This window comes from Phoenix dactylifera, chromosome 4 (genome assembly GCF_009389715.1).
Source record: "Phoenix dactylifera cultivar Barhee BC4 chromosome 4, palm_55x_up_171113_PBpolish2nd_filt_p, whole genome shotgun sequence".
NCBI classification, from domain to species: Eukaryota; Viridiplantae; Streptophyta; class Magnoliopsida; order Arecales; family Arecaceae; genus Phoenix; species Phoenix dactylifera.
Genome location: NC_052395.1, coordinates 10,003,810 through 10,017,163, shown reverse-complemented (window position 1 = coordinate 10,017,163; position 13,354 = coordinate 10,003,810). Strand labels below are relative to the sequence as shown.

Below are 13,354 nucleotides of genomic sequence, written 5' to 3'. Positions count from 1 at the left end.
ATTGGTTGGTCCAAGTCCACCATCGACATTGAAGCAATGAAATCATGAACCAACATGCGCAAAAACAAACGAAAAAGAAATGTAGAGGAATAGGGAGCAATGTAGATATATTTGTGTGTGTTAGTTCGTAGTTGGACTGATCCACGAGCTCAATGGTGAACATGCCCTAACTAAATCCACTAAATGAGAGTTCACATAGGTGGTCCTCCCACTACCAGTGTAACATCCAGAGGGGGTTTCCATGTGACATGGTGCTTTTTGGCTATATAATTTTAGTAAAAAGTTTTTTTTCCCCAAATCTAATATCTAAAATTTTAAAAAAATTACAAAGTCACCTCTTCAAATTTGGATCATTTACACTTAGACTCTAAAAGTTTAAAAATTATCAATTAGCTACCAAAATTTTAAATTCATTGCTTATGGCCCAACCGTCTATTTTCGTTGCAAAATGTTATCACATAATGGTCATCTTATAACAAAACTTTTATAAAATTTTAGAGCCACCCTTCTTACTAACATAACAAGGGACTCATATTTTGATGGGAATTGAGGGATGGGAAAGGATACTTATATGGACAGAGCACTTTGAGATTTATGCAAGTAGATGACTAATCGAGCTTTGTACTTTGAGGTATGTGCAGCTAGTTGAATGATTAAGGATGAATGCTTTGAGACCTGTGCATGCAAATGAATAATAGAGAGTGGATGCTTTGAGATATGTGCGCAGATGAATGATAGAGAATGGAGTGCTTTGAGATCTATGCAAATGGATGCATGAGATAAATTAGAGAGCTTTGAGATTTGTGCAAGTGGATGGATGATGGAGGATGAAACACTTTAAGATTTACGCAAGTGGATGGATGATAGAGCATAGAGCGCTTTAATATCTACGCAAGTGGATGGATGTTAGAGGATGGAGCACCTTGAGATGGTACAGACGAATGGATGATAAATGGGGTGCTTTGAGATCTGTGCATATGGATAGATTGCCTTGAAATTTGTGCAAGCGGATAGATGATAGAGGATATAGTACTTTGAGATCACACAGGTTGATGGATGATAGAGAATGGCGCACTTTGAGATCTATGCATGTGGATGAGTAATAGAGGACGGAGCGCTTTAAGATCCATACAGGTGGATGATTCATAAAGGATAGAGCGCTTTGAGATCGCGTGAAAGCCATGATCCAAGTTCTCTAAATCAAGGGTATTTTGGTCTTTTTTCTCACTCCGATGACGATCTTAGGATTTAGATAAACGGCTGGGCTACCTTACAATGAAAATAAAGTTTTTGTGCTAATCAAAACTTTTAAAAATTTTGGGGTCTAAACATAACTCGCTTACACTTAAAGAGATGTCTCGTAATTTTCTCTAAGTTCTATATAAGATGCAGGTTGAGAAAGGTAAACATAACAGTTTTAGATAAAATGGATATCTCATGAATAACTTTAGGTAATCCAGATATCTCATAAAACCAGAAAAAATCAGGTTTTGAGAGAGATGGGATTTCACGTTTCTTCTCAAAAGGATCCCCTAGTTTTGTTCAAAACTATCCTTTGTTAGAACTCTAGTTTCCTTTGTAAAGCCGACAACCAAACAGCACCCAGCTTCGAATATCCACAGCCACCTCTCTCCCTCCCTCTCTCTCTCTCTCTGCCATCCCATGCTTCCCACCAGCAGAAGAGAGCTCCTTTGGTACCTCTCCCTCCTTATTATTGAGACCATGACTTCCTAAAAATGGCATGGAAAAAGAAAGTGGGAGGAGGTGTTCAATTGTTATGTTCTCCTTGGATCTTTGGCTCAAATATAGAGAAATTATTAGGTGGATTAGATCCTCTAGGTGAAATGAATCCTTTTAATAATTTCATCCTACGATGAAATCATTGAAATGAATCCATCTAAAATAATTTCATCCCAGTTCTATGATGGATCCGATCCACCTAATAATTTCTCCTCGAAATAAATGGTTTGGCATGATGCACATGTGAGTACTACAAATATCTCAGCATGTTTTTGACATATTTCTACTAATTAAGTTGTTTTTTCAAGTTCTCATGACCGTTACCCATGGTATCTTTGTTTCTAGATAATCAAGTAGAATTGCTTTGTCGCATTATATTTTTTTAGAATTCTTCTTTTTAGAAATTTAGTTTCTTAGAATGTTAAATTGCCTAGGAATCCCGTTTTACCACAGGTATATTCTGCCTGATAAGGAATTTCTTTTGAGAAAAAAATCAAATCAATAAATATCGAGATTATTTGAGAAAAAAAGCCTTAGACAGAGTAGGATGATCATCTTTGTTGAACCATAGAAAGTTAACAGGATAGTTCGGCTTTTAGATGAAATCAGTGTTAATGATTTAATTATATACCATGCTTAGTGAAAGAAAAAGGAGTGGTGATCGATGTCATTTTTTTATTGCAATGAAAGGCATCTCACCAAACATCGTGGCTTTCCTGGTGGAGGGATTTAAGTAGAGTTTTAATCCATTTCATGCCTTTGAGATAGTAGAAGAAGGAAATTTCATGAATGAAAATAAAAATATATAGATTGGGAAAATTTGCATGGGTCGGGTTTGTTTATGTTGGAGGCTAAAACTCATGAACCAATCAAATTCTAGTTAGTTTCTCAATTTTGGTACCAGGATCGAACAAATTAATGTTGGAACCAACTCAATTCAACTTAACCCAACCAGAATCGGGTTGCTTTGGATTTCATTAGATTCCCCAAATTTTTCAAGAAACAATAAATAAATAATTAATTATATTTAAAAAAATTAATTAGCAATAGAAGCTGAATTCTAAAAAATTATATGTAATGTATTTAAAGGCATTAGAAATATCTACAAATCTACAATATAACATATTATGTTACAATCCTGATAAATCATTACTGTTGCTGGGGGTCCAAACCGAGAACGATTGGCACAGCGGTGTGAACGGGGTTCCCTTTGAATTGCTTTGGTTGCGCTCCACCTTCCGCCGGAAAACCTGCAAGCAAGCCTCGCACCACCACTGGAGTAGTGGGGGCCCTCCGACGATCAAGTTAGAGGGAATCGAAGGAGAAGGAGAGGTAGCAGGTAAGATGATGCTATGGAGAATCTTGCTCACCCTCCCCCTTCCCCCCCAGCCCCATATATATCAGGCTGGGGGGTTTTTCTGGGGATTGGTCATCGTGTGGCACGATGGGGTTGCCACTGACATGGCCGTTACAGGGCGTCGTGGGGCAGCGCCGGGTACGGCCATGGCAGGGCGTAGTGGAGCTCCGCTTCGTACGGTTGTTACAGGGGATCGTGGGGCAGCGCCGGATTCGGCCGTTGCAGGGAGTAGTGGAGCAGGGGGCCGCGGCGTGCCTCAGGAGAACAGTCTGTTGTTGTCAAGAGATTGCCGACCCGAGGTCGGATTGCTGGATCAAGGGGCAGCCGACTCGGGGTCGGACTGCGGAGCCGAAGATATCCGACCCGAGGTCGGATTGCTGGATCAAGGGGCAGCCGTAGTCTTTCTGGGCGCGCGTGCCGGTCACGTGGGGCATGGTGGCTAAGTTCCCCCGTAACAGTAGCCCCCCACTTCCAAGCCTGGAACCAGGAGGGGAACGGGTGAAGGGAGTGATGCTTCGAGATTGCCGCCGTCCCTTGGAAAGGCGCGCGCGCTCCGAGCTCCCCGCCCCCTTTTTTTTTATGGCGTATGGCGGTTGTCGCTGATCTGGCGGTCTGCGGATTTCGGCGGACATCCTTCCTTAAAGGCGTTGATTCGCCTTTGGGGCGAGAATGATCCTTCGGTAGCCAGGCGTCCTCTGGCGTCACCGAGGCGTCACCCGCCTTTCTGCCTATTTAACCGGGGGCCCTCCCCCGTCCGCCTTTCTCTTCACAGGCATCCTCGAGTTTCTCCCTTGTGCTGTTGCCGTTGCCGTCGGACTGTTCGTTCGCTCCTCCTTTGACGCTATCGGAGCCGTTCTTCCTTCCCTTCGCGGACGTGCTCGCCGTTCCCGATCCAGGGGTTCCTCCAAGCTGACCCTCTGTACTTTTTCTTTGTTCTTTTCTTTGTATGTTGGCGTTTTGCCATGTTGTATGGGTCTCGGCCCTGATGCAACGAAAGTTAATGCAAACAAAGTGTTTCCTCATTTCACTTTCGTCCTTCCTCTTTTTAACTCTTGGTAGCGTCTCGCCGACTCCTGACTCTTGAAGTTCCTCCGGCACTAGGCCAGGCATCCGAGGGTTAGGCCTCAGGAAATCCTTCCGGCGCCAGGCCAGGCATCCGAGGGTTAAGCCTCAGGAAATTCTTCCGGCGCTAGGCCAGGCATCCGAGGGTTAGGCCTCAGGAAATTCTTCCGGCGCTAGGCCAGGCATCCGAGGGTTAGGCCTCAGGAAATTCTTCCGGCGCTAGGCCAGGCATCCGAGGGTTAGGTCTCAGGAAATTCTTCCGGCACTAGGCCAGGCATCCGAGGGTTAGGCCTCAGGAAATTCTTCCGGCGCTAGGCCAGGCATCCGAGGGTTAGGCCTCAGGAAATTCTTCCGGCGCTAGGCCAGGCATCCGAGGGTTAGGCCTCAGGAAATTCTTCCGGCGCTAGGCCAGGCATCCGAGGGTTAGGCCTCAGGAAATTCTTCCGGCGCTAGGCCAGGCATCCGAGGGTTAGGCCTCAGGAAATTCCTCCGACGCTAGGCCAGGCATCCGAGGGTTAGGCCTCAGAAAATTCCGCTCATTGGTCGGCCAAGGCTGGCGCAAGCCGAGGCGACCGGTCGGGGCTTCAGGCTAGTCTGCTCCCGGGATGATCATCGGGTTAGCCTGGCATCCGAGGGCCGAGCCTCGGGGAATTCCGCTCGTTGGTCGGCCAAGGCTGGCGCAAGCCGAGGCGACCGGTCGGGGCTTCAGGCTAGTCTGCTCCCGGGATGATCATCGGGTTAGCCTGGCATCCGAGGGCCGAGCCTCGGGGAATTCCGCTCGTTGGTCGGCCAAGGCTGGCGCAAGCCGAGGCGACCGGTCGGGGCTTCAGGCTAGTCTGCTCCCGGGATGATCATCGGGTTAGCCTGGCATCCGAGGGCCGAGCCTCGGGGAATTCCGCTCGTTGGTCGGCCAAGGCTGGCGCAAGCCGAGGCGACCGGTCGGGGCTTCAGGCTAGTCTGCTCCCGGGATGATCATCGGGTTAGCCTGACATCCGAGGGCCGAGCCTCGGGAAATTCCGCTCGTTGGTCGGCCAAGGCTGGCGCAAGCCGAGGCGACCGGTCGGGGCTTCAGGCTAGTCTGCTCCCGGGATGATCATCGGGTTAGCCTGGCATCCGAGGGCCGAGCCTCGGGGAATTCCGCTCGTTGGTCGGCCAAGGCTGGCGCAAGCCGAGGCGACCGGTCGGGGCTTCAGGCTAGTCTGCTCCCGGGATGATCATCGGGTTAGCCTGGCATCCAAGGGCCGAGCCTCGGGGAATTCCGCTCGTTGGTCGGCCAAGGCTGGCGCAAGCCGAGGTGACCGGTCGGGGCTTCAGGCTAGTCTACTCCCGGGATGATCATCGGGTTAGCCTGGCATCCGAGGGCCGAGCCTCGGGGAATTCCGCTCGTTGGTCGGCCAAGGCTGGCGCAAGCCGAGGCGACCGGTCGGGGCTTCAGGCTAGTCTGCTCCCGGGATGATCATCGGGTTAGCCTGGCATCCGAGGACTGAGCCTCGGGGAATTCCGCTCGTTGGTCGCGCGCCTATCACTTGCCGCTCGACGGGGTTTCTCCGTGGCCAGCTGCGATCGTATTTCTCCTCCTCTCGACGCGTCGCCTGGGGAACACCAGAAGGCTATTAAATGCTAATTGAGGCGTTACCTGGGAAATCGGATCGGCCAGTTGCTGCTTGCGAGGAGTGCCAGTTAAGCGGCCGCGATACGCGCGTTCTTCGAGGCGGATGCGGCCTGGGCGCGTGCGGAGATACGCGTGCCGTGGGATACACGCCGCCCGGAGTGTCCTGCATGAAGAATGCAATTAAGGAGAACGACGCTTAGGGCTTCTGCGGGCTTCTTCCCTTTGAGGGTCGCTAGGAAACATTGCCGTGCGGTCGGTTGGTCGCCTCGGACCTCCCCGATCCCGACCGCCGTGGGGAACCGCATGAGCAAGTGGTACGTAGAGACCACCGCGCGAAGGGCGTTCAGTCCGGGTCGTCCGAGGATAGCGTTGTAGGCCGAGGGAACACGGACGACCAAGAACCCGAGTCGCACCGTGGCTTCTGCGGGTGCGACGCCCGCAGTCACAGGCAGCTCAACGACACCTTCCGCCGGGACAGCGTCACCGGTGAATCCTATGAGGGGGGTGGATATTTTGTGCAACAATTGTCTGGACAAGCCCATCTTTTGGAAGGCCTCGTAAAACAAGATATCAGCTGAGCTTCCACTATCCACAAGAACACGCCTTACATCATAGTTTGCCATAGTGAGGGAGATCACCATGGCGTCATCGTGGGGGGTCTGAACCCCCTTTACATCCTCATCACAAAAGGTGATTACATTGCCGACCCTCTGCCTCTTTGCGACGGCCGCCCCTGACGCTTCCGTCGAGCCCCCTGAGTTCCTCACGGGCCGGGGGCAGCCCCCAGTGATAGTGTGGATCACGCCCGCAACGGGTCGATTCTGCTCCCGAGGCTCCGGAGGGGCCGGGTCGGTCAGACGCGGGTCTGCGGGGGGACGTCGGTCGCTCACATATCGACCGAGACGCCCCCGGCGGATGAGAGCCTCGATCTCGTCCCGAAGCTGGAAGCAGTCCTCCGTGTCGTGGCCGTGGTCTCGGTGGTACTCACAGTACGCCCGGGAGGGCCTCTTCCCAGGGATCCTCCGCATCTGTCTCGGGTCCGGGAGGTCCTCCCGCCCCTTGATCTCCATAAGGATCTGGGCCCGGGGGGTTAGGAGAGGGGTGTACCGGTGAAAACGTCGGGGCGGAGAACGAGGGCGTGGGGCGCCGTGGTTCTTCGCCGGCGACGGGCTTCTGCGCCGACGCTGAGGCGTCGGGCTCCTCCTCTAGCGTGCCTCGTTCCGCCTTCTCTTCCCAAGCTTTTGAGGGATCTCGGCGGCCTCCTTGCTCCGGTGGGCGGCCGCCTCCTCGGCGTCCGCATACTGGTTCGCCCGGGACAACAGCTCTGGAAAGCTCCGCGGCAGGCGTTTGTCCAGGGAGAAGGTGAGTCTGCCCTTCCGGAAGCCACGCTTCAGGGCTGAAAGAGCTACCTCCTGACTCAGGTTCCGGACCTCCAGCGTAGCCCTGTTGAAGCGGGTAAGATAATCCCGCAGGCTTTCTCCCTCGTTTTGCCGGACATCAAAGAGGGAGTCGGAGACCAGTCGCCGCCGGCTACTGACGGCGAAATGAGTGATGAAGAGGCGAGTGAACTGGTCGAAGGACCGGATTGAGTCAGCCTCCAGCCCGGCGAACCATGCCCTCGCCGGGCCACGGAGGGTTGCCGGGAAAGCCTTGCAGAGAAGGGGATCTGATGCTCCGTGGAGGAGCATAAGGGTCCTGAAACTCTCGACGTGATCCCGTGGATCCGCCGCCCCGTCATAGGGCTCGATCGCCGGCATTTTGAACCCCGGCGGATTCGGGGTCCGCAGGATCCTCGAGGCGAGCGCCGGCTGGGAGGAGATCTCTAAGTCGGCGAAGGGATCTTTGGAATGGCCCTTCAGGACCTGGAGTTGTCGGTGGAGATCGTCCACCCGCCGGTCCAGGGAGCGCGACCGGTGGGTGGGAGACAAGGAGCGGCGAGAGGGGGACCGACTGGAGCGCGGGTTCCTCGAGGACTGGGGGGTCTGGGAACGCGCCCGGGCCCGCCTCTCGTACCCCGCGCAGCTCCGGTGGGAAGGTCCCGGCAGAATGGAGCGTGCTCGAGAATCCTCCTCGCGCCGGCGCTCCTCCCCATGGGAGAGGAAGGAGCGCGGGTTGAGGAGGACAGGCGAACGCTCAGGCAGCAGCGGCTCCTGAGCCCGCTGCGGCGCCCGGGACATCGCACCCTGCAGATTCTGCACCGCCTCCGCGAGGGTGCGAACCTGCTGGGTTAGCTGGTCGAACTGGGCGGCTTCGACCATCTGAATGGGCGGTGGGGCGGTGGAGTGTTGCTGAGAGCGTGTTGGAGATGCAGCGGCCTCCCGGCCAGTGGCGCGAGAGGCCCCGCGACCGGAAGCATTGGAAGCTCCACGACCACCTCGCCGTGCCATTACGATCGCTCTGAGATCCGGGCCCTTCCTCTAGCGCCAACTGTTGCTGGGGGTCCAAACCGAGAACGATTGGCACAGCGGTGTGAACGGGGTTCCCTTTGAATTGCTTTGGTTGCGCTCCACCTTCCGCCGGGAAACCTGCAAGCAAGCCTCGCACCACCACTGGGGTAGTGGGGGCCCTCCGACGATCAAGTTAGAGGGAATCGAAGGAGAAGGAGAGGTAGCAGGTAAGATGATGCTATGGAGAATCTTGCTCACCCTCCCCCTTCCCCCCCAGCCCCATATATATCAGGCTGGGGGGTTTTTCTGGAGATTGGTCATCGTGTGGCACGATGGGGTTGCCACTGACATGGCCGTTACAGGGCGTCGTGGGGCAGCGCCGGGTACGGCCATGGCAGGGCGTAGTGGAGCTCCGCTTCGTACGGTTGTTACAGGGGATCGTGGGGCAGCGCCGGATTCGGCCGTTGCAGGGAGTAGTGGAGCAGGGGGCCGCGGCGTGCCTCAGGAGAACAGTCTGTTGTTGTCAAGAGATTGCCGACCCGAGGTCGGATTGCTGGATCAAGGGGCAGCCGACTCGGGGTCGGACTGCGGAGCCGAAGATATCCGACCCGAGGTCGGATTGCTGGATCAAGGGGCAGCCGTAGTCTTTCTGGGCGCGCGTGCCGGTCACGTGGGGCATGGTGGCTAAGTTCCCCCGTAACAATTACCTTAATCAAAAAGCAATAGTTCACCAAAATCATGAGCGATAAAAAAAATAAAACTAATCATATATTATATAATGTAATCCATATTTTATTATGAATCAATTTTATGCATACTTATGTATATATGTGCACATAGAGAATGGGGCTGGTTCGAGACTAGGTTACCTAGCCTCTTGAACTTAGCTTGGATCAACTTGGTTGGTTTTCTAAATTAAAACCCAAATTGATCCAATATTATTTGAATCCGAACCAAAACAATCTGGCACGGCTAGTCCGATCTACTTCTTGGGTTGGGCGAAACCAATGGCGCACCCTATCATCATAATTAAATTCCATCGTCTTTCAACTTTACCCTTTTCTCTCCCTTTATACTTTTCATATGCATGCAACTTCACTATAATTTCGATTTAGTATTGGCTTGATAATGTGGTTGGTTGCTGTTGCCAAAGCCCTCTCAACCTCAGACGGGAAAGGATCGTGGCTCTAAGACAGCACTAATATTGGCTTGATAAGACCTCTATTTGATGAATTAGATTGGAGAAATTCCTTCTTCTGGACGAGTTGTGAGGAAATTTTACACTTGACCTAGAAGATCCATGCATGAGCTTGATAAAAGCGATTTGGAGGGTACATGGGCATGGATTCACATGCATGTGTTCATGATGCATGCATGCTATATGGGCTATGGAGTGAATCCAATTGCTTTTGTCAGCCATGCCACCTTTTCTAGCTAGTATGGAACAGCTGCAGTGCAGAATTTATTGGTTCAATTACGCTACATCGCCCATGTGCCTGGAATGGTACTCATTATTTGAGCTTTGATGAAGAAATTGGGGAGGAAAAGGTGATGGCGATGGACTCGATGGAAGTGATGATGAGAATGGTCCATGCCATGGCTGTTCAAGAAAGCCTCCTGGCCTACAATGACCTTTCAGTTTTATGGAATGGCACTAGCTTGTGGTTATTCTTCTTGGATCATAAATTTGAATTGGGAATAATTAATCGAGAACTCGCTGATAAAACGTCGATGAAGAAATTAATCATGCCACTAAGGTGGTAGCTTAGCGGAACGGGGCTTTACTTCCAACTAAATAGTTTCGAGTTCGAAACGCGCGGGCGTCGATTAAATTGAGGAGACCGGATGCTCCCTGCTCGGACACGGGGTTTGGAAAGGTTACTGGTCCACTGGTAGCCTCGGTGGTGCCAGGTGTGACGTACTCACATAGAGGGTTCGTGCCAGAGCCCAAATGGGTCACTGAGCCGGCCCACAGGTGAGGAAGATATGAGTAAAACCGGCAGGAATGCCCAATACATGGTCATTTCTGCCTGCATCGAACATTCTTCCAGCGGGGGAGGGGCCCAGTGGGGGCTGCTACAAGGAGGTGGGCTTGTCCCTTCCCCTTTTGTTTTAGCAAAAAAAAAAAAAAAACCCATCAAATTAGATAATCAATTAGATGTGCAAATTATTCTTATTGGCTTAACTCAACTAAGCTACACTTTATTCAACTGCCAGTGTTAGTGTATGCCCACCATGATCGCAACAATATAGCTTGGCCATTAGAAGCAATATCAAGTAGGGATGAAAATGATTTCGGGCTGCATATCCATTTTACCTCAACTAAGCTACATTTAATCTATTCAACTACTAGTATTAGTGTAGGCCCACCATGATTGCAACAATATATATACCTTGGCCATTTGAAGCAATATCAAGTATGGCTAAAGACGGGTCAGATACTATACGACTGTATCCATTTTCACGTTAGGGTCAAATAGAAATCCATGTAAACATGCTTATGAAGATCTTAGATTTGGATATCAGTAAAAAAAAGTGTCTAAGAACCAAACTAATAAGGGATTAAACTAGTGACTGATCGGTTGATTAATAATCACTCAACCAGTGTGGCAATATTCAACTACTGTAAAATATAGTCATTTGAAATATATTGTAATATTTCATATTTAATAATTATTTTTCATAACATTCAATTGTTTATTCTTTGGTAAAAATAAAAAAGGAATAATTTCATTTTATTCTTTATAATATTTCCAAAGTGTTTTTTTTTTTTTGTGTAAAACATTTAAAAATACCAATCCTTCAACATATTCCTATATTTGTATATAATTTTTTCTTATAAGTTCTTTAAATTATAGATAATTCACAATTCATTTTTTTCATGCTACATTTAAAGAGTTTGAGCGATATTTAATATAGAATCTTTCAATACTTTATATTATATATTTATTTAAATAAATTTTAATATATTTTTAATACAAATTTAGTTCGGTCGAAAATCTAGATCCTCAGCCAAATTGATTTCCCTCATTACCGTGCAATGAGTGCAATCTTGATAATAGATTTCATTCCTATCTTTTATAATTCTACCATTTATATTAGTTTTTGTTATTGAAATTTCACTCAAAAGCATCAAATAATATCCAACTTCTATTCATATTCGGATAGAGAAAATATGGAATAAAGAAAAAAATAGAAGAGAAGTAAGTTCCTCTTTCTCGTTCGAGGGCAGGAGGATGCAACTCATATCTCTATCTATTTAAAGTAAATATGGATATGATCATTATCAAATTCATATATGTATCCAATTAGAATAACATGGTTAATAAATTTGATATCCTTATCCATACTTTTATTTACGGAAAAAAAATATGCATATAAAATGGATTTGTTTATGTGGAAATGGATATATCCTTGGTACCAAAAAGGAGGAGCCAAGCACTGGAAAATTTAGACCTCTACCCTGTGCATCCACGGTCCCTCTGTCAAACGGACCACTTTGTAATATAGAAAAATACATCTATTAGCTTGTAAAGCTATACTATACTAGCCTTTTTTTTTGTTGTGGGGGGGCGGTACATAAGCTATACTAGCCTTTCAGATTTTCCAAACTAAAGGACGCATCGACCCGGAGCCATTCTCTCTCTAAGTGCGAGTAAAAGACTAACAACGCAAGTCATATGCTGTTGGTAAAATAGGGCCGTGGTTGGAACAATGATTGATCTATTCATTATTGTATTCAGATGGTGAGCAAAAGGAGGAGTGGGGTCTCTCAACCATTCGCTTTCTTTCCTTCAATACGATTCCTCCCCGAAACAACAAAGCAACCACCCCTCCTATCTGTATCTCCTTAAACACCCGGACTCGCTTGTAATCACCTAGCTACAACGCATGAAAGAAAAGAGAAGCAAAGAAGGGTGTTGCATCTATCTTTAATCTTTATGAAGACATCACCACCTCTGAAAGGAGCTCTGAAGATGCTTAAGGCCACAAAGAAAAGAGGAATCAAACGAAAGTGAAAAAAAAGAGAGGAGAACTTCATATTTAGAAATCATTCAAGAACCTCCGAGATGCTCTCCAAATGCGGCCGCCAGACGCCGACCCTCCCCCGCCGCCTATCCCTCTGCGAGGACACCTTCTCCGCCGACAAGTGCCGGTCGTTGACGAGGAGCCTCGTCTTATCGGTCGGGTCTCCATTGCTCTCCTCGTCTCTCTTCTTGTTCCTCCTCCTCATGGACGTATTCCGCGACCGGGCCTTCTCCGGCACCGACGACACGGGCATGAGGAAATAAATCTTGCCTCTCTGGAGCTCGGCATTGGGTGGCAGAATCGCTGCCTTCTTCGGGACAGCGCCATCATCGGACACGGCCGAAGGCGGCTTCCGAAGCACGTGCTTGGGGTATGCCTGCATGATCTCCCCGGCGCTCACCGTGCCGCTGATCTCCTCGACGCGCCCGTCGGCGTGCACGATGCGGACCACGTCCAGCGCGCCGCATGGCAGGATGCAGGAGATGCAGCACCTTATCGTCTCCTTCATGATCACTTTCAGTCTCTCTCTCTCTCTCTTGCTCTAACTCTATGATGATTCCCTCAGGTGGAAAGGAACGGGGAGGAGGGGGGGAAGGAGTGGATGTGGGAGGGATATTTTTTTAACGAGGGAATGAGTGCAGTCCCTCCAGGGCTCCTTTTCTAATTAGTATTGGATTGGAGGGGTGAGGGGCTTTTGGTGAGACAGGAGGGCATGATGATACCTTTGCTCTTTTACTTTTAAAGGGTGGTGAGGATAAAATTCTTCCTGCCTCGGACGAAGGCCCTGGCCTGAATCATTGCACCCAGGTTTTGTACTTGGGTTTGGGTGGTGAGAAAAAGAGAGAGAGAGAGAGAGAGAGAGAGGCTCGGCTCCTGGCTTCTATCGTTGTATAGGGGACCTCGTTCCCACTCAATAATATGGGGGTGGGGTTTGGGGGGAGTAGGAGCGATTTCCGGCGCGATCGGACGCTTGGCGGACTGCCATTGGAGGACTTGGCGCGGGCCCGGGGAGAGGAGGGACGGAACGCCGGCACGTGGAATGTACCTCTCGGACCAAGTTGCTCGGTGTGCCGGATTGAGTTGCTCGGTGGGGGTGGGGTTTGGTGAGCCTTTCGAGGTGGCTCGAAGCAGTGTTTGTGGTGGAACCCTGACACGATTGGTGGAGAA

General features: G+C 49.8%; 1 protein-coding gene across 1 annotated transcript; it reads right to left on the bottom strand.

The window, feature by feature from the left end:
- Positions 1–12,055: 12,055 nt before the first annotated feature.
- On the bottom strand, positions 12,056–12,970 carry LOC103706896. Its single transcript, XM_008791164.4, has one exon. The coding sequence runs from the start codon at positions 12,693–12,695 to the stop codon at positions 12,210–12,212; it is 486 nt and encodes a 161-aa protein (XP_008789386.1). The 5' UTR covers positions 12,696–12,970; the 3' UTR covers positions 12,056–12,209.
- Between the last annotated feature and the right edge of the window lie 384 nt (positions 12,971–13,354).

Coding starts and splice junctions, on each gene's coding strand:
- LOC103706896 (XM_008791164.4), bottom strand. CDS start 12,695: ATGAAGGAGACGATAAGGTGCTGCATCTCCTGCATCCTGCCATGCGGC.